Here is a 20,547-nt window from a genome sequence, read left to right as displayed (position 1 = left end):
TAGATATATGAAGGTGGAGATATGCACAGGTGGAGATATGTAGAAAGAGAGATATATAAAGCCAGATATTTTGAGAGCTGGAGATATTCAGACTGGTAGATAGAGAAAGGGAAACAGATAGCAGCTGAGCTATGCCTACTAGGATGCAGAGGAGGAGGGCAGTAAATGTGTGTGCGCGCACACGTGTGCGTGCATGTGCATATATCAGGCATTCTCAGCCTGGTGCTCGCGAGCACCGTAGTGCTCTCCTGGTTGTATTAAGCGCTCTCTAATAAGTCCCAAAACGGTGCTCGAAAGCACTAGCAATCACGCCAAGAATCACACCGAAAGGCATAATTGATGGTGAGCTGACATTTAGATCTAGTGATTTTCTTTTAATGCTCCATGAAAAAAAACTTAGTCAGCACAGTGCTCATTAATGAAAAAAGGTTGAGAGCCCCTGGCATATATACATGCATCACTGCTGTTTCTGTGCGTATACATGTGTGCGCATGTACACATGTATACACATGCATCGCTGCTGTCCGTGTGTGTGTGTGGGTGCGCATATATACATGCATCACTGCTGTTCCTGTGAGTGTGGGGGTGTATGCATCTCGCTGCCATGTGCATCACGACTGGGTATGTGTCTGTGTGCATGCATTATTTATGTGTGTGGGAGAGAGACCATTTGTGCGTATGCTGCATTCCCTTCTTAGGTGGAATCGCAATTGCTCAACTGTGTCCCGTTTGCCCCTCTGCTCCCAGCCAGCACTAGGTGCACTCCTTTCACCCCGAGCCACAGGGGCACAAGGACTCGTTCTCTGAGCAGAAGGACTACGGAGCTGCAAGATCCCATGTGGATGCCGCGCGCAACATGGCATCACCTCTGTGTGCTGTGGTTTTGTGCTATATTGAATACAGAGATCCAGTTTGGCCACACCCCACTTTTTGGCTTGTGTGTGTGTGTGTGTGCTGGCAGGCAGGCAGGTTCTTGCATCCTGTAACTACAGCCCTGGGGCTTCAATGACGCTGGAGGTCTGCCCATGGGGACGGCTGGCTGCAGGGAAGCTTGGAGCTAGTCATGAGATGTTTGTGTCAAGCTCCCTTAGGACCCTTAGACCCTGCCTGAATCTCCTGCCTTGGTGCTTGTGTCCTGAGCAGAGGTGATCAATATGCAAGGTGATGGATTGAGGCATATGGGATGCATTGAAGCCTTGCCGTTTGTGATACTGAGGTTCGGTGATACGCCTGCCTGTGACGGCAAAGGGATGTTGCAACTCCGAATTCTCCTTCTGCAGCCATGGTCCCGGTTCTGTGGACCATTACATTGACCCCCTCCCTTTCCCAGCAGCTCCTGACTCGGGGCCCCCATAGCTCCTGCTTCGTGTCCATCTCCTCTTTCTCTGGCATCAGCCTCTGTGGCCCCAGCACGGCTGGGCAGGGCGTGTGCTGTCCTGCTGGGCTGTGTGGATGGCGGTTGGGTAGCGCACAAAATATCTTGAGGCAGAAAGAGGAGGGGCTGGCTTTTATGTGGCCAGCCACACTCCCTGCCCACCCGTGGACAGGGCAGAGTAAGGCATTTCTCTGGCTACATACAGGCCAGGATCTGATGCCTGTACTCAGCAAACTTCTCGTGGAGTTGAGCAAGAGGGAAGTTCATGGGCATTGCAGGGGAAGAAGTGCATCGTTCCTGCATGTAAAGTGGGGACGTTCCTTAGGCTCAGCTCCTCAGAGGTATTTTGGCCCAGAACTGGCATGGGTTTCAGAGGGTTGGCTCCATCCAAAAGGCAACTCAGTACAGCTTAGGGCCTGTCTCTACCATGTCAGCAGCAGGGTTGGTGGAGCATTGGGCCTGCCCACCTACGTCCAAAGCTGAAACTGCACCCATGAGACTGCTCCACACTCACCCCGAGGGCCTTGTCTTGACCCTTTGGCCTTTTGGTATTTACACGCCTAAATTCTCATCAGCTTCAAGCGAGGGTTTAAATGCTTAGTGGTTCCTGGATCGGGATCTTTGTGCTCCAGTTCTCGGCCTGTAAAATGGAGATGGTTGCTGAGAGTGTTGGGAAAAGAAATACACCAAAGACAGCCAGGCATTCAGCTAGCCTGATAACAGGGGCTGTATAAATACCACTGGTGAGGGTGTCAGCGCAGGTGAGAGGGAATCTAGCAGCCACGCTAATAGTAGGCTTGGGTATTTGACCGGTCAAATAAAGTTCAGGCAATTGCCTGGTCAAGTATTGGTCCAAAATTGTAAAAGAAATGGCCAAAAAGTCCATATAATACACAGAAAAATCACACTTTTTTTTCATTAAGAAATGTGTCAAAAACAATAAAAAAGCATATTTCTGTCAAAAAATTACAAAAAAAGTAGGCTTTTTTTTTTGGTAAAATTGCTAAAATCGTTGACCGGGCAAAAAATATGTAGCCAATTGACAATATTTGACTGGTCAGTTTGATCTTGCCAACCCTAGTTAGTATTGATTCAGAAGGGGAAGAGGCTTGGGATGACATAGCACCTAATACTGTGTGCGGATGGGACAGTTGCTATCCTGGCCAATGTCCTGGGATGCTTCAGAGGAACAGGTGAGTCTGCTGGAGTTGGGATGGGCGGATGGCAAAGACTCAGGTCCTGCGTGGCATGGAGGAGGGCATAAGCTGTGCTGCACGTTTAGGGCTGCGGAGCTCCCTGGTTAAACCCGTGCCTGACTTTGTGGGGGGTGTGATAACATTGAGTTACTTTGGGTAGCAGAGGCTGACATGGAGACGTGGCATGTTGGAGGGCGAGGGTTGCATTGCACTGGACCGGATGTGTGTGAAAACCTCCCTAGGAGCACAGCAGAGGAGGTCTCGGTGCAGAAGATTGCAGCGGCGGAGGCCTTGATCTGGATTGAAAATTCCTGGCTCTGCTGCCATGTATGACCATGAACAAGACCTCTGCTTCAGTTCCCTCATTTGTAAAGCCTCATTAGTGACACTGTTGAGGTGGAATAGAGCCCCTCATTATTAAAGGCATGGAGGTTTTTGTGTGTGTAAAGGGCCAGAGAGCTCAGAGTGGCTTTAGTAGCTTGGTAAATCTTTCTTGCCATCAGCTGCCTTCTGTATTTCACTAGTAAGACCCTGTAACAGAAAGCCCCAGGCATCTCTGCTACTTAAAGGGGACAAGCAGCCCAGCCAGGGAGCTCTGCAGGCAGGCAGGGGGCAGGGCAACTGGCTAATGGGATAATTAGCCAGCACCTGCAGGTGATCAGATGCCTGGATGCAGGCAGGGCCAGGGGAGCATATAAGCTCAGGGCTGGGACTAGTAGGGTAGTCTGTCCCTGGCTGCTACCAGGGAAGGAGCTCTTGTCTAGGGGAGTCCAGGATGTTGGGTTGGTGTGGGTTTATATTTCTGCAGGGGTGGAAGGCTGCTACATGTTGGTATTTATATTATAGCTCAGGGGCTTGTGTTTCTGTTGTGTTAACCGGTGGGTTGTGAATGAGGCTATAGGGGCAGTGTCTAGAGAGGGGCACTTGATTGCATTGAACCCTGCCAGGGGCAGACTTGGGGCTTAAACACTTAAAGGCATCTGAGAGGGGTGCAGCTATAGAGGGTCCCGGGTCCCAGCATGCAGGAAGTAGGGGCTTGGTGCCTAGAAAGAACAAGGGAAGCCAGTGCCTTGAAACCAGGTCCTATTCAGTGGGCCTAGGCTAGAAGCCCTAGCTACATTATAAGGGGTAGAGGCTGAGGCTGCAAGAAAAAGAATATACTGGTAATGCCTGCAAGGCTTTGGGTGTGGTAAAGTGGGTTATGCAATTAGCCCATGAGGCTTTGGGTGCCCAGCTGGCCACAGTGGACTACAGAGGCCCAGCCAGCTCTGTAGGTAGCCTACCTCTTGTATTCACTTATAATCCACTAAGGTGTGGAAGGTGAGATTGGCTGGGGGGGGGAGCGTCTTGGGGGTAGAGCAGGACATAGTTGCATGGCCACTCCTGGGACCCTGACTTGACATATCCCAGTAAGGATGTGAACAACTCCTTGGTCTGTCGTCAGTGCCATGTGCCTCTTATTGACTGCTGTGCATGTTTGCATAGCAAGCCGGTGTCCAGTGTGCTCATGTGCTCTGTTGCTGCTGCGATGGAGACAAAAGATACAGCAGAGACCTTCACTCTTCCCTCTCACTTTTGTGTCCGATGCAAAATTTCCCACCTACTCGGGCTGGATCTTGTGAGGCTGCTGTAGGCAGCTGCCCGTCCGCCTGATTCAGCTCTGGGTTTACATTCCATTACAGGGCTTGGATCCCAGAGATGCTAGTCTTCGCGCAAATTGCCTGGTGACTAATGGCCATGCATGGATGTAGTTCATGTACTCAGCACTGATGTGGCTACAGGGGAGGGTCTTCTGATTGCAAGGAAGGTATCTAGGGGTGGCGGGTCACAGTTGCAACTGATACTGGCTTTCTGTGTGTTTGTGAGCTGTCTGGTTCCTTTTCAAACCAAACTACTAAGACCTGGGTCTATGCATCGAGTTATCCTGGGCTAAGAGGGGCTGAGGGTTTACAGCTTGGCATCTTTCCTTTGGCCCTGAGCTGTGTGTCGGGCCAGGGGGACATTCACACAAGCTTTGTGCCCAGGCAGGATCTGGAGGCAGCAGTTTATTTCCCATCAGAGCAACAGGGAAGAGCTTTTGCTATGCTTGGCAGGTTTGGAAGATCTGGGACTCGGGAGTGGGAAGCAAGCAGGTGTATCCTGGAGGAAGTGCCTCCCTGGGCTTGTTATGTACTATTGATGGGAGACCTTGACCTTCTGACTCAATCCAGGCCTTCTGCCTACTGGCTCTAGAAACACCCGAGTGCATGTTGGGGAGCAGGGCTGGGAACTGATGTATCCTCTGTTCACATCCTTTTCAGGTACCAGCCCAAGCTATGGCAGTGGAGGGTACCCAGGGGACACCGAGATGCTCACCACCTTCAGCTGGGATGACAGAAATGTGCGCAGAGTGTTCATCAGAAAGGTAATGTCCTGGACGGTGTCTCAGACACCCTCCGAGATGCTCCCACCAGTTAATGGGTCCCTGGATGAAGAGGGGCTGGAGAAGGAAGGGAGAGTGTAGGTATAGCCAGGCATAGTCCTTGTAAACACCAGGCTAGCAAGACCCAGTTACTGACATGACCTGGCCCTGCTGGATTGGGGCATGCTTGGATCTGCATCTGAGCTGCCCAGCTTAGACCCATCTCCGCTGACGGCTGAGCCTAAGCCCAGAGGGCTATATAGAAAGGGAGTGCTAGCACAGTCATACCAGGTCCTGAGACTTGGAGCAGGTGCCCTTATGTCGTACTAGGGCAATGCAGGCTTCCCAGGCCCAGTTCCCATCTGATATAAGCCAGTGTTGCGCTACTGAAGCAAGTGGGCCAAACTCCTAGCCAGGGTAAATCGTTGCCACTCCATTAGTGCAGCAGAGAGGACTTGTACTCCAGCAGAGGATCTGGCCTTGTCCCTGTGGGAGGAGAGTGCATGGGGGCAGAGTTTCCTGCCTATGGACTGCCTGGCCCACACAAATCAGATGTGCTGGCTTATCGTTTCAGGTTTATGCCATTCTCATGGTCCAGCTGCTGGTCACGGTCAACATCGTGGCTTTCTTCACCTTCTGGTAGGTGCCTGGTTTCACAGCAGTCCTCAGCTTTGGTGTCTTGCTTCTCCTGGGTTCTTAGTCACTTGGGCAAGTGGTCCACTTTCTCATGGGTAGCGGTCACCCGGAGACCTGTTATCTTACCGTGGTGACCTATAATACCCAAAGGAATCGGAGTACATTTCCATTGGGCAGGTGCTGTCACTGATACTGGGGCAGCTTGTGGGTGATGCGCATTCAAGGAAGCGAGTACCTTCACCCAAGTAGCCATCGCTCTGTGCATCTGAAGCCATAAGTTATCTGAGCTCTAGAGTTCAAATTACCCCTGGGATGAATAATTAATTTTTGTGGCTTGAACTGCAACCACGAAATCCCTTAGCTTAGATGCCAAAAGCTGTTTCCCTTTGCTGAACATGGTTTCCTGATCATTTATCTTGGGATGGGTACAGCCGGCACTTGCAGAAACATGTTATTTTATAATTTAACGTGCAGATTTAGGGAGCTGTGAGTACAGGCCATGAATTGGATGGCTTTCTCACGGGCTTTTGGAGGGGTGCGGTTACAGCGGCGGCCTGGAAGTAAAGATGTGAGCCCTGCATGCTTTCAATGACTCTCTCATCCCTTTCCTTTCTCACCCGCAGTGATCCGGTCAAAGACTACATCCAGACCCACCCAGCCTGGTACTGGGCCTCCTAGTGAGTATCCAGTGGCTTTCTTTCCTACCTGTAAGAGCTCGAACGGGGCCAGCTAGTGCCATCCTCTGAGTCTTCAGGCAACCACCAACCCAGGGAATCCCCCAAATCACTATGTCAAACCCCTACACACCACTACAAATCAGACCACACACCAGGCCCATCCTGTAACACACTGTAGGTCAAAACAGGGGAGACAAGCGCTGCTACTACAGCGACAGGACACTAGGATCGTAGGAAAGTAGGGCTGGAAGGGAACTTGCACGCATTGGCAACATGTCGGGGGACATGGGTGGGGGGAGATTTCTGTGCTGAAGGTGGGATGCTGGGTGCGGGGCTGAAGCCCCTGCCCAGCAGTGGTGGCGGCAGCAGCAGGGAGTTGTGCCCCTGCACTGTCCACACTTAAGTGTCACTTGTATTCAAAGTCATTGAGTCCAATCCCCTGCTCGAAGCAGAATTGTCCCTAACTAAACCACCCCAGCAAAGTGTTGCTCTACCCTGCTCTGGTGGCATTTCCCTCCTTGGAAGTTTTCAACTGCTCTGGGTAGCTTGACCACCCTCGTACTCAGGCAGTTCCCCCTCTTCTCCAACCTATATTTCCTGTCCTGCAGCTTGAGGCCACTGGTTCCTAGTCCTATCCCTTATGGCCACAGAGAAAAGCCCATCTCCACCCTGTCTAATCGCCCTTCAAGTGTTTGAAGACTGTTATTGAATCTTCTCTTCTCCAGACTAAATAACTGGTTCTTTCAGCCTTTTCTCATAAGTGTTGCCTCCTAGGCCCCTAATAATTTTTTTTAGCCCTGTACCGGACTCTTTCCAAACTGTTCGCAACCTTCTTGAAGTGTGGGGCCCCAAAATGGATAGAGTACTCCAGATGAGGCCCAGTAATTAGTCTTCCTCCAAGTATCTACTAACCACCGCCCATGCTACAGAGGAAGGCAAAACCACTTGCAGTCCATCCTAACCTGATGCAGAGGAAATGGCTGAATTTATCCAGAGGCAATTCCCTGCCTGCTGGATCTGAACCACTGTCCCAAATGGAAGGAGGGAAGGACCATCCTTTGAGGATGAGAACAAAAATGGGGGAAATCCCACCTGCAAAGGGCAGTTGTTTAGAAAGCTTTGCAGGTAAAAGGCTGTAGCTGTGCAGGGGATGCTGCCATGTGATGTTAGCTAGAGGTATCCTGCTGTAGTTGGATGGAGGCAATAAAAGCACTTTGTGCTGTCAAATGTGGTCCTGTGCATGGTAAGCAAAGCCCTGTTGAGAAACCTCCGGACAAACAGTTTTGAAATCATGCCTTCTCACCTGCTGAACTCGGGAGAAGTCAGAGCAGAGAGGGTTTGGGAGATATCACCTAGGTAGGACTTGGGTCCCAAAGCCATCCCACTGTGCCAGGGAGCACCAGGCTTGCTACCAGGCCAGGCCTCTATGGCAGCATGGCTGGCTCCTTGGCACTGCTGCATCGAACTCCCCCGCTCTCAGCTGTGTGGGGTAAATTGATGTAGTGCCATTGAAACCAAGGAGGCCGCTGTGAGCTGCACTTGCTAGGGTCTTTCCTCGTGTCTTGGCAGCCATCGGAGAATCCACGGTGGAAATCGTAACCTTTGGTGGCTCCGAGGCAACTCAGACTGGGTGTAGCTGCCATGAACTGAGTCGCAAAGAAAACTGCTAATGAATGCTTGCCAGACTGGACCTCTGGCCCCACCCACCAGGCATGCTAGCCCACTTCCAGATCTGAATAAATGCCAGAAACATCTTTTTATAGCTGTGCCCCACAGTGCTAAGGTATTTGCTGCTGCAGCATTTCCAAAGGGATTATGGCTTGCATCGTTGCCCATGATTAAACTGACAGGGCGTGAGACGCAAGTGACAGTGAAGAAGATGCTCTAAACCTGTTTCTAATGAGTTCATACTCAAGGTACAAATTGTGTTCTGGCCCTGAGGGGGGGACTATGGCTTGTATAACTTTTTGGAGGCAGACCGAAAACAGCAGTAGAGGAGGCTGGTATTTGAGGTGCAGGAGGGGGCAAGTTGTTTTCCTCCATGGGCATTAGGCTTTGTAGTTTTGAAAGACAGCATTGCCTTTCTGTAGATCTGGACAGATGTTGTGGTCTCCTGGCCAGATCCTCGCTCTCGAGGCAGGTCCCCAGTGCTCTTTTTTTTTTTTCCATCTCTTTCCAACTCTGTCTCTCCTTTTTCACTCTTCTATTAGGAAGAAAACCTGTTTCACCCCAGACAGTATCCTATTGCAGGCTCCATTTGAGAGAGGTGTTCCTGGATCATTGGCTGGCTGGCTTTCCCTTCCTCTCTCACTTTCTCCTCTTCCTCTCTCTCATCTTATGCCCATCCCTCTTTCCTGCCTTCCTGTCTTTATCTCTTCACCCATCCATCCATTATGTTTCTACCTATCATTCCACCCACCCACTGTGTCCATCTCGCAGGGGGCTCTGAGCAGGTTCTGCAGTTCTTCACAGAAAATGCAAGAGTGAAAGTCCTTAGCTGAAAAGGAGTCCTTCCTTTCCCTTGCATTGAAAGATATTTGACATGGGACTTTCCTTCCTAACCTTCCCTCTGCTTCTCTCTCTTTCTTTCTTTCTTCTTTTCTTTCTTGCAGTGCTGTGTTCTTCGTGACGTACATGATTCTGGCTTGCTGCTCTGGACCCAGGTAAAATAACTCCTTTCTGAATTGCGCAGCACAATGAAATGGCCTGTGGATGCTCTCCTGGCCTGTCCCAAATCCAGGGTCTTTGCATACCGCACCAAATCAAACATAAACTGAGGCTCTCTCTGCCAGCAGAGGTAACTTGGATGCTGCAGTGTGTGTTGCAGAGGGGTTGAATGCAGCAGAGGGGTAGCGTGAATGCAGTGGTGCGTCTCCCAGAGGATATAATTGTGTGTTGGTGCTGAGACTGGGTTGTGTGGGGCTACATGATGCATTTGCAAGTAGCTTCAAGTTGCAACGAAGCGGAGAAAAACCTCCTGTGTGGTTATATCTACATAGCTTTAGGTGCTCTTTAGAATTAACATATCGCTGCCTCCCTGCCATATTCTGCACAGATCATTAGGTCTATTACCCCCATTATGCAACACGCGATGCAGCCCCTCTTCGGTGATTCTGCTCTTGGGTAGAAGTGCTGATTGGCCCTCTGTGCTTTGCTTTCAGGAGGTATTTCCCATGGAATCTGATCCTCTTGAGTATCTTTGTAAGTATTGCCACTGAATGGTGACTGCCTGTCACGGATTTGATTGATGCTGGGGCCAGCAAGCACCACTGCAAGCCCTTGGTCTGACCTCCTGCATAACACGGGCAATTTCTTCTAGTAATTGCATTGCATTGAAGCCAAGAACTTTGATTGAGTGGGCACTAGATAAGGAGAGGGTGATGGCAGTGCTCTACTGAGCACTGGCTGAGGGATTACGAACAGCTGGAGGGTGTATACTTGGCCTTAAGGGTTGGGATATGACCTCATTTTAAACCCTGCTTTGAATGGGAGCAGAAACCATGTACAAAGAATGTCCACTGGGGTGATTTTCCTTGCTCTTGAGCTTGCATTTGTCAGCTGAACATGGTCTAATGTGGATGCCTGTCTCTTCATGAGCTGTGCACTTGGGCATGGGAAGCCAGTGCACCTTTTATACAATTGATCCCTCTGAGCCTAGAAACCCATCAGGTTAGAGCAGGGCTGGGCAAAATGCGGCCCGGGGGCTGGATGCAGCCCGCCAGGCCATTCTATCCAGCCCATGGGGCCCCTAAAAAAATTTAGAAAATTAATATATATCTGCCTCTGGGTGCCTGTCATGTGGCCCTTGCCAAACTCAGTAAGTGGCCCTCTGCCTGATTTTTATAATTGCCCACCCCTGGGTTAGAGCCATTTGGGCCCATCAGCATCTTCAGCCAAGAGCAATGTGGCTGTGATCACATCTGGCCACTTCTAGCTCCCCAGTTTGAGCACCCGGGTATCCAGATCCAGCTGGGTGCAGTGAAGCTGGACTGGAGGACAAGCCTCGAAGCTGTAAGAAGACATTTTACTTGCCCGGGCACTGTAGACTTCAGATGTCTAGCATTTGAGGGGTCAGATGCAGGAAAGTGCGAGTGAACCTGTGGGCAGGATGGGGGCGATTTTTGTACAGACCATCTATGTCAGCAACACCCCTGGGCCTCCAAAAAGATCCACCTACCCCCCACACCATCCTTGGCCGACACGATGGCCATCTCCAGAATGGAAAGGAGTAGGAGGTCATCAGCAATGCTCCTTCTGCTCCCCCTCCATGCAGGGTGACCGTGTGACATCTCTAGGGTAGCTGTGGGATTGTTTTTGGAGGAGCCGAGTGCATGTCCCACCCAGCAGTAACTGTTTCTGTTTTCCCTACCAGACGCTCTCCATGTCCTATCTCACTGGGATGCTCTCCAGGTAGGTCAATCAAATGGGTCTCGGACATCTTTTCCTTTCACCTCCCTGTTGCAGCCACTCCCAGCCAGAAGTGCTGCGTAGGGCAGGGCAGGAGCACCGGCTCTGCCAAATCTGGCCTCTTTCAGGAGGGAGCTAGTAAAGGGAATGGGGCGCAGGCAGTGTCTGTCTTTGGCTTCCACTCACTCCAGCCTTTCCCAGCAGGAACAGCTGTAGGGAACAGGGGCCTTGGGGAGGTTTCCATGTGCTCCCACCCCATCTTTCCCAGCAGAAGGTGCTGTCGGGTGCAATGCAGGAAAGCTGCCCTCAAACGAGGAATTCTTGTCGTGGCCCAGAGCTGATATAACTCACTTCTTGTGTTGTTTCTGCTGTTGCAATTCACTCCCAAGATCTTCCCCAAGTCACGTGGGTCTCTGGTGACCGGGCAAGTGTGCCAGTGGCTGGGAACGCTTGGGTGCTGGGGGCAAGGAATGTGGTGGGTGCAGTAACAGCAAGATAATGCAGAGGATCTCGGAAGGAGCAGCAGAGACCAGTAAGATGCGTCGGCCCGCGCTCTCTCTGGTGTAACTCGACTGCAGGCAACAGAGAAGGATCAGCTGCACATTATGCCCATAGCCTGGACTCAGAGCCGTCCTCACTCTCCCCAGAAAGGAATTCGGATGTCATCACCTACAGCACCCAGGATGGGCCCTGATGATAAAACCACTTCCCTTTAGCCTTGCGCTCCTAAATTCCAGGCCTAAGGCTGTATGCCAGGCGTGGGCAATTATTTGGGCAGTGATCTGCTCAGAGGTGGGGATTTGATCCTATCTGGCCTGTGAGCTGCCGCCGGGATCTGGAGGAGGGAAGGCTGCGCTGCGTACTGCTCCGCTCTGCTGCAGCTGGGACCAGGCCAGATCATGCAGCATATGGAGTCCTCTGCACCCCTGCACTTCCCCCCCAATGCTTCCTGTTGGCACTGTATAGTCCTGGCATTGGAGCTGCCACAGCTGAGCCTGCACAAGACCAAGCGTGATGCAGTGCACCATGTAGCCAACTCGCCCACCCGCCTGCCCAGATGTGCCACTGCCACCCCAGGAAAGTTGGGCGGCTGCCCTGGGCTGAGCACCCCCCTGCCCTGCAGCCAGCATGGAGTGGCACTACCATGGCAGGGGCTCATCACAGCGGGCAAGCAGGTTGGCTACTTAGTGCCCTTCATTTGGTAGCCACAGCACCAACAGGAAGCCAGGTGGAGGAGGGTGGATGCAGAGGAGCCTGCGTGCCGGGCCCTGGCTGTAGCAGGACAGAGAGGCATGGGGCGCAGCTGTTGGTGGTGGCTGGCAGGCCAAATAGGATCAGTTGGTGGGCCAGATATAGCCTATGGGCTATATTTTGCCCACCCCTGTCGTATGCCCTGCCAGGTGCCCTCTTCTGTCTGGAGCAGGACACTCCTTGGCTTTCCTGTGTCTTATCCATCTGGCCCCCCATATGGCAAGTGCAGGATGGTCACAACCCCCGGCTTCCTTTCATCTGCCCTTTTACTTATGTACCCACCTGCCAAGGCCCTGATGCTGGGACCGTCTCTCCCTCTACCTGATTGTCTTTCCCACACTCTGATTACTGGGCTCTTATTAGGAATTTGGGGGGTTTTTTATGCAACTTTTGCAGCTATTACGACACTAAGTCAGTCCTCTTGTGCCTGGGAATCACAGCCCTGGTGTGCCTCTCTGTCACCATCTTCAGCTTCCAGACCAAGGTGGGATGATCTGAGCTAGTCCCTCTCCAGGGGGCAGATTATGGGGAAGAGGGTCTTGATGTGGGAAGAGAAGCACAAGTCTGTCCATGAAGAGGGGACCTAGGAGAGCAGGCCGTGCAGTGCAGTGGATGAACTTGGATGGGTAGGGGGTTGGCTAATGGCACTGGGTTAGTGGCGAGGGGGGATCTGTACAACAGAGATGGGGTTGGGTGTATGGGTATGAAGGTATTGCATTTGGGGTACGGCTGGGTTATACAGGGGAAGGTATGAATTTAGCTTATAAGGGGTGCTGGGGTCACAGGGTTTGGGGTATAAGGAGTAATGAAATATAAGATTTGGTGCACCAGTGGCAAGGTCTGGGATATAGGGATTGGGATACAAGGGCTGGATCACACGGTTTGTGGTGCAGGCAGGGTATGATGCATTCTGGGGTATTGGGCTTGGGATATAGGGGGCAAGGGCTTTGGGGTGCAGGTGAGGGTTAGGGGCCTGGTGCCTGTACCCCTCCCTACCACAACAGCATGCACCCTGCTCTTAGCCAGTGAAACTGCTCTCTCTCTCCCCCAGTATGACTTCACCTCCTGCCAGGGCGTCCTCTTCGTGATGCTGATGGTGCTGGTCTTCGGTGGAATCATCATGGCTGTGATTCTCCCCTTCCAATATGTGAGTGGCCTCTCTTTTCCTCTCCACACCTCTGTACAGTCCCTTCCTTGCTCTTGCTGAAGCAATCGGGGGGGGGGTAGTTTCCCTGCTGTCCTGTAACGCTTCCAGCTTCCTTATCCAAGCTCTGCTTAGCAATGTGGGAGTTTCATCTTCTTGTCTGCCTTCCTGCTCTACTAATCTCTCACACCCTAGCGCTCCCCTAAACCCTCGCTGACCTGTCGCTGTCTCCCTGCCCTGCCCTACCTCCGCCAGAGCATGAGTCTTGCTTCCCTTCCTGCTTGGGATTTGGGGATGGAGCTGCCTGCTGTGGCCTGACTGAGCTGTGGGGAAACAATAGGCCTCTTGTTCTGTCTGCAGAGTCCGGCTCCTATTCCAGACCCATGACTGGGTGCACGGCCTCCGCCTCCTGCAAACCTAATCCCCAGCCTAAACGATGAGACAGGAGGCTCGTTCTAAGCAGTTCCCCTTGATCCACTCCCCTAGGGTGGGAGAGACCAGGACAGGGGCAGAGCTGGTCAGAAGTGACCTTTTACAATGGCAGGAGTTGCTTTAATCATTCCCAAGACCAGTGGTTTTCAACCTCTTTTTTTTTTTTTTTTTCTTTTGTGATCCCCTAAAAATGTTGGTATGGAGGTACAGACCCCTTTGAACTATAAATGTGGGCATTCACATAGTTTTGACTGACCACAGTCCTCTTTTCACGGATCCCTTAGACGTAGTCTGTGGACCTCCAGGGGTCCACAGGTTGAAAACCAGTGCGGTAGAGCATCTTCAACAGGGTCCAGCCAATTGCTGGTTCCCCAGTGTCATTCCATATATATCCTTGGGCTCCTCTGGTCACATGAGAACAAGTGAGAAAGAGATCTGCCTCACCTGTAGGTTTATTTCCTCCCTTGAACTGAGCGGTGCCTTGTCTATTTTCCATAGGTCCCCTGGCTCCATGCTATATATGCGGTACTGGGTGCAATCCTCTTTACCATGGTAAGTGGCGCTCTTCTACAAGCGATGAGAAGTTGAATGCAATGAAGAACAAACCATTTGGGTCCTGAAACACCAGGCACCTAGGATAGGCAGGGTCATACTTCAAGTGAGGTCTGGCCCTACTTTCCCCTCTGGACCATTTCTTGGCCAGATGTGGGTTGCGAGTAGCAATTGGTGTGGCCACCTCCGCGTAGTCCCTAGTATGTGATGAACACGGGAAAGTTTTGGTGTGATAGGCAAACGCTGGCATAAGAACAACTTGTGGTAGAACAGCAAAGGGCATTGGGAAGACAGTGCAGTGGAATAGCTGGTGCCCTTGAGCACAACTGAAGTGTGCTCGCAGGAGTGTGTGTGATAGGACATCAAACCTGGCAGAAGTCAGAATTGAAGCTGAGAGGCGAGTGAGGATCCCAGGGCTGCCTTGTCCCTCGATCATAACCCTGCTCCTGCCATCAGAATGGGCACATGCAAGACCTGGTGGGGGCTGCAGCTGAGCCAGGAGACTGGGGAGACCCAGACTGGGTAGTGGGGGTGTACCATGGGTCGGAGAAATGCAGAGCCATGTTAGAAGAGCAGGCAGAGAATGGGCTGTAAATCCAGTGCAAATTGGCATGAATGTGACAGTGCTGCCAGGCTGATTTTCATTGGGGTCCTGCTTGCTGTGTGCAATGTAAGGGTGTCTCTGTAGAGAGCACGGGGGAGTCACCTCTGCTGGGGGGGAATCAGGGCAACAGTGGCCTTGGGGCTCACCATCTGGGCTCACTGAATCACAATAGAAGTTGAGCAATATATTTAATAGCTAGTAATTAGCTGAGATGAAATAGTTGGGGACAGTTCTGCTTTGAGCAGAGGGTTGGACTAGGTGGCCTCCTGAGGTCCCTTCATTTTCTATTATTTTAAAGTCAATTGCAGGAGCTCAGGCACTTTAGCTGTGATTCATGTTTGCCTTGTAAAATATGTAGGCTAAAGAGCTTATAATTAACTCATAAACTTCCATAGTCAGGCTCTGGCCGGTCCATTTCTATCTGCCCAGGCTCGTTTATACAGGCTTGGGATTTGTCTAATCAAGGTCATTTTATAGTGATTTTTATTACAGGAGGATGAGACAGGCCCTGCTGTGCTGGGTGCTGCACATAAGCCTGCTCAGTCTTGGAGGTCTTAGTCTCACTCAACTTTTGTCCAGTTTTTGGGCCCCCACTACAGAAAGCATGTGGGCAAGCTGGAGAGGGTGCAGCGGAGGGCAACGAAAATGGTTGGGGGGCTGGGGCACATGATTGGTAAGGAGAGGCTGAGGGAACTAGGCTTATTTAGTCTGGAGAAGAGACAACTGACGGGTGTGTGTTTGGGGGGATTAAATAGCAGCCTTTAACTCCCTGAAGGGAGGATGAAGCTGAACTGTTCTCGGTGGTGGCAGATGACAGAACAAGTAGCAATTAGGAAAAACTTTCTCCTTAGGAGGGTAGTAAAGCACTGCAACAGGTTCCCCAGAGAGGCGGTGGCATCTCCATCCTTGGAGGTTTTGAAGACCCAGCTAGACAAAGCATTGGCTGGGATGATGTAGTTGGGACTGGTCCTGCTTTGAGCAGGGTGTTGTGGACTCAATGTGACCTCCTGAGGGCCCTTCCTACCCTCATGTTGTATGATTTTTAACTCGCTTTCAGCAAGTAGTGAGATTTTTGGATGGCATCAGACAAAGTTGGCATATGCCTCTCTCTGTGTGCTCCTGGAACTGAGTGGCGGGGGAGAGGAGCGGCAAAGTGACTTTCCTTGGGCTGCTAGGCAGAGCAGGCAAGGGACAGAAGGAGGAAGCAGATGCAGGGAGGGGAAGCCAGGAACAGAGCCCAGGTGCTCTGGCTCCCTAGCCAGCGTGCTGTTCGCTAGCCCCCACTCGCTGTCTATGGGGAAGCCGCACTGTGGCTTGCTGCCTTTGTTCACAGGGCACATCTACCCTGCAAGCAGGGCTGTGACTGGCATGGCACCAGTCTGCCCTTGACCCTGATGGCAGCTGCTGCTATCTCGACTGCCCCTGGTATCCAAGTAGGGCTGTAATTCTGGCTAAAGGCTACATACAAGACAGCTGGGTTTGCTGTAATGGGGCATTATCTCCTCAAGGGACGTGGTGCTTGGAACCTGCAAAACCTGAATGGAGAGAGCCCTGCAAAAAAACAGCTTGGAGAATTAACCTGCGGGGGCTCCTGGTCGGCAACCCCTGTGCTTCCAGAGGAGGGGAGGGGCTTAGCTCCTTGAGACGGGTCAAAACAGGGCTGGTGTCTATCTGCTGTAGCAAGGCCAGCTGGATGCCAAAGGCAAGAGACTGCAGCTCCTGGAAACCTCGCAGGGCTGCATCCTGCTCCTGGGCAAGTTGCATAGCCAGTCCTGCTCCCCCATTCTGTGCCATGCGTGGGGTCTTACTTCTTTGCCTTTCCTTGTCCAGGGTCTCCCAGCAGGCACCCTAAAATCCCTTATACCTCCATAGCCATCCCCATGCCCTGTTCTGCATGGGGACGTCTGAGCCAGGGACCCCTGGGAGAGGTTGTAGCTGTCTAATGGCAGAGGAGTAAACTTTCCTGGGTATGAGCTGCTGAAAGTGGTGCACAGGGGGTGACTGGCTCTGGGCTGGGAGGCTGCCTGGGCAGGGTATATGGGCTGGTGACAGTGAGCTGCCCTGTGGAGGGGTGAGGGGAACAGGGTCATTAGATAAGCCTGGCACTAATGAGAAGAGCTGGGATAAAGTTTAGCAACTATCTGACAGTCAGGACAGGCTTAGGGACAGGGTAGTTAAATAACTGAACACCTAACAGAGAAGCTGGGGATTCTGGGGTGAGCCTGCAGGTTTCCGTGATTTTTTTTTTTTAACTACTGGGATGCCCCATTGCCTACCCAACCCTTTCCTCTACCCTCATGGCCATTGCTCCACGCTCGCCATACCTGCTGCTGGTACCCGACTCTCTCAAAAGGCTGTTTTGAAGCTGGGTGAAAACAGGTCCAGAGCTTTCAGCAAGCAGTGAGATCTTGGATGGGGCCAGACAGGATTGACATGCACCTCTTTCTTCGTGTGCTCCTGGAACGGAGCTGCAGGGGTAGAGGAGAGGCAGGGATTGCTCGCAGGCTTGGCCTCCCTCACGAGAGCTAGGTGGGAGACGCTTTGTTAACAGACAGTCCCTGGGTGACCACCCATGTCTCCTGCCACCCAGGGAGAAACCCGATGTGCTGTGGGGTACTGGATGTTAGCTCTGGTACAGCTAGACTCCAGGTTGCCCGAGACCCCGGATAAACGTTTTGTACCGTTCCTGTGGGATGTTAAGCAGCAGCTGCATTTTAAGCAGGGGGGGAAATGAAAGCCGTGCTCACAACTAGCATCTGGGACTTTTAGAGAGAAACAGCCCCTGGGCCAAACCTGCATCCTTTCTGATCCTCTCCGCACGTCTTCTCCCCTTCCCCAGTTCCTGGCGTTTGACATGCAGATGCTGATGGGGAACCGCCGGTATGCACTGAGCCCGGAGGAGTATATCTTCGGTGCCCTCAACATCTACCTGGACATCATCTACATCTTCTCCTTCCTCCTGCAGTTCTTTGGCTCGAGCCAGGAGTGAGCGCAGCCAGGAGGCTCCTGCTGCCCCCTGACAACGCACAAACATGTCAAAGAAAAAAGAGAAAACAAAGAAAATAGAAAAAAATAACCAACCTTTTTGGCCCCTTAGGCTCCATTCCATCAACTGAGCACAGCTCCCTGGGTTCCTTCTGCAGCTTGTATATATGCTGTTAACCCTCTGTGACTTGGAAAGCAAACTAGGGCTTCAATGCTATGCCTCCCCTGTCTGTGCCCTGAAATCAAACTTGAGCTGGGGCTGTAGGAGGAGTAGGGCACCAGTCCAGAGGCTTGCTCTTCCAAAGGCAGCAGATTTCCCCATCTAGATTTCAGTATGTTGCCTGCTACTGAGAAGTTCAGACTCACTTGGAGAGGATGGGGGTTGGGAATGGGTTGGGTCCCTGGCAGGGCAATTGGCTGGGGCAAAGAAGAGACTAGGTGAAGGGATCCTTGGATCTGAGGGGTTTTAAGATGCCCTAAACACTCACCCTTGCTCCCTTCCTGTCTGCACTTGTGTACAGAATCACACGCCTTTTAGCAGTAACTCAGCCCAAAAGAAAGTGATGCCTCTTAGACAGGCTTAGGTGCAGGAGATGTACCCGCTGGGTGCAAAGATGGTTGCTGTTCATCTGATGTAGCCCCATAAAAGACCTCATAAATTATCTCCTCTGTTTCCCTTCCATGTGATTCCCCATCAAAGGCTATACCCCAGGCCAGCTCTGTCTGGTCACTGATGCCACTGACCTATACCTAGGGCATGATTAGACTGGGGCTGTTTTAAGGCCTAGATTACTGATGTGGGAGTCAGGACCATATGGAGGGTAGAAAAGCCTGGCTCAGTATTGTTCAATGGGGAGAGAAAGGGCCATGGCAGGATCCTGACTTCATGGGAGAGGAGGTCCTGGGATGGAAAAGGTGGCCAGGGAGAAAACAGTGAGGCCAGACCCAGACTTGCATGTCCACCATATGGGATCCAGGACCTTGGGCTATCTTCACCCATGGCATATACCTGGGTGAATGTCCCCAGCTTGGAAAAGGACAAAGGGTCTTGGACCACAGTGCAATACAGGCATGCCCCATGGGTGGCTTTCTGGGCAGCAGGTTGGACCTAGGGAGCTGGAGAAGTTGTCTTTGCTGTGCATGGAGAATGCTCTACCCCCACCTGTATGGGGTAGCTTGAATGCCATTGACCAAGCCTCCATGGCCCCCACTTCCATGACTCCAACCCTACTCCTTTCTCCTTTTGGGTGCTCTGGCCACTGAGTAAGGCAGAGGGGCAGCAGAAGGCCATTTCTGAGCTACTGAGACTGTGGGGAATGTTACAGCTCATAAATATTGGAGTCGTGTTCATTTTGCATGACCCAGGAACTGCAGAGAGTGCCAAGAACATGCTCCATAAAGCAGGATCTCCATGCGACAGCTTGGGCCCCTGCTGTGTATGAATTTGCATCCAGCGTGGATTCCTCTCCCTGCTCTTTGCTGTACCACTGCCCGGGAACGCATGTGGTACCCCAGGAACAAGGTGGACCCCACAGCATGTTACTCAGCCCACTGCTTGACCGTAGCAGCAAGGGCATCCCGAATGGAGGCTGCTGCAGTGTCAGATTTTGAGGATGGAGAAGGATCTGAGTTGCATCCAGACAGGACATCCCTTAATAATAATAATAATAATAATAAAAAAAAAAAAGTCCATATCACCAGCAAGGATTTTTTTTTTAAAGGAGCTACTCAGCATTTTCTCTCCCATCGTTGCATCTTCAAGGGAATCCAGCCCAGGTCCTTAGAAGATGATCTGAGCTAAGCACGACCGATGCTTCAAGAAGTGCCCAAGATGTACACCTGTCCCTAAGGACCACTGCGGTGACATTCAGTAGATCCATCTGGAATGGGGCCCAGGTTTACAAAGCCTGCTAAGAGATGCAGAGCACTCCTCCTGACTCACCCTGGCAGCCAGGCCAGGCAGGTCCTATTAGCAGCCACCCAAGCTAGAAAAACCATTTGCTATTTAAGAGGTTGTGTGAGAAATCCCCAAGGAGCACCTGGGTGAAGCTGAGCAGGTTGGTGTCTGAAGAGCAGGGCCGGGAGGGGAGGAGTGGACTATTTAAAAGGTTCAGTGAACTGGAAAAAAAAATAGGTGCTTCTGGTGGACTGAATCTGTTTTGACCTGAAACAAACTGATTGGGTTTTTTTCTTGGCATTCTTAGTGAAAGCAAAGGGCTTGGCTCTTGTGGGGACCTCGGCACCATTCGTAGCACGAAGGGGGCTGGAGGTGTCCCTTACCCCAGAGCTCACTTAGGATGTGCTGGACAAGAGAGCTGAGTTCAGTCCGCATGCTATCCAGAATGAAACCGCTTTGGCAGGAGAGCTTGAGAAAAGCAAGGGCTGGGCTGCTCGCCTAGCATAAGGGAGGTTTTTGGTTCGAGCCCCTCCTTTGATCAGGCAGAGTTGAGTCTTGCACCCGGCTCTCCCCCATCACTAGTCTTGGCCCTCTGTGTATAAAGAAGGGAGGGGAAGTGTCCTCGTTGGCTTTTCAGTTTTGCAAATGGCTCCCATCTTGCGCGAGCCTAGCCTGGAAGTGCAAGCCAGTGCCTGGGAATGCCCGAATGAAGCCCCATCAGTGTTTCAGATGGCCTGGCTGCATGTCTTCTTCAGTCAAACCATTTGCTGAATTACCGAACAGTTTCAAGGTGACCAAAACTGCATATTTTTTTTTTTAGTAAACAAACTATTTGCCTCCCTGAAATTTGCTCAGCCCAAAGGCTCGGCTCGTACTGAACAACTCTCCCCCCCTTGCTACTCCAGCTGTCACCTCTGCCCTGAGCTTGGTTGTTTCCAGCTCCGAGGTGAGCCACTGCTGCAGTTGGCTCACATGTTGCTGAGTGCATCC

At 51.8% G+C, this 20,547-nt stretch overlaps 1 protein-coding gene across 1 annotated transcript in view; it reads left to right on the top strand.

Annotated features, from left to right (window-relative positions):
- FAIM2 (Fas apoptotic inhibitory molecule 2) overlaps window positions 1–19,781 on the top strand; it is a 29,729-nt gene extending 9,948 nt beyond the window's left edge. Inside the window, exons 3-12 of the mRNA XM_019511414.1 lie at window positions 4,872–4,975; window positions 5,547–5,611; window positions 6,232–6,285; window positions 8,898–8,948; window positions 9,447–9,486; window positions 10,658–10,695; window positions 12,340–12,427; window positions 12,995–13,090; window positions 14,018–14,071; window positions 17,515–19,781. Coding sequence (XP_019366959.1) covers window positions 4,872–4,975; window positions 5,547–5,611; window positions 6,232–6,285; window positions 8,898–8,948; window positions 9,447–9,486; window positions 10,658–10,695; window positions 12,340–12,427; window positions 12,995–13,090; window positions 14,018–14,071; window positions 17,515–17,664 — 740 coding nt within the window. The 3' untranslated portion in view covers window positions 17,665–19,781. The remainder of the gene's footprint in view (window positions 1–4,871; window positions 4,976–5,546; window positions 5,612–6,231; window positions 6,286–8,897; window positions 8,949–9,446; window positions 9,487–10,657; window positions 10,696–12,339; window positions 12,428–12,994; window positions 13,091–14,017; window positions 14,072–17,514) is intronic.
- The last annotated feature ends 766 nt before the right edge of the window (window positions 19,782–20,547 follow it).

Source organism: Gavialis gangeticus, unplaced genomic scaffold, assembly GCF_001723915.1.
Source record: "Gavialis gangeticus isolate Ggan-Ray unplaced genomic scaffold, GavGan_comp1, whole genome shotgun sequence".
Classification (NCBI taxonomy): Eukaryota; Metazoa; Chordata; order Crocodylia; family Gavialidae; genus Gavialis; species Gavialis gangeticus.
The sequence above is the reverse complement of the archived record's forward strand: the minus strand, read 5'-3'. Positions and strand labels throughout refer to the sequence as shown.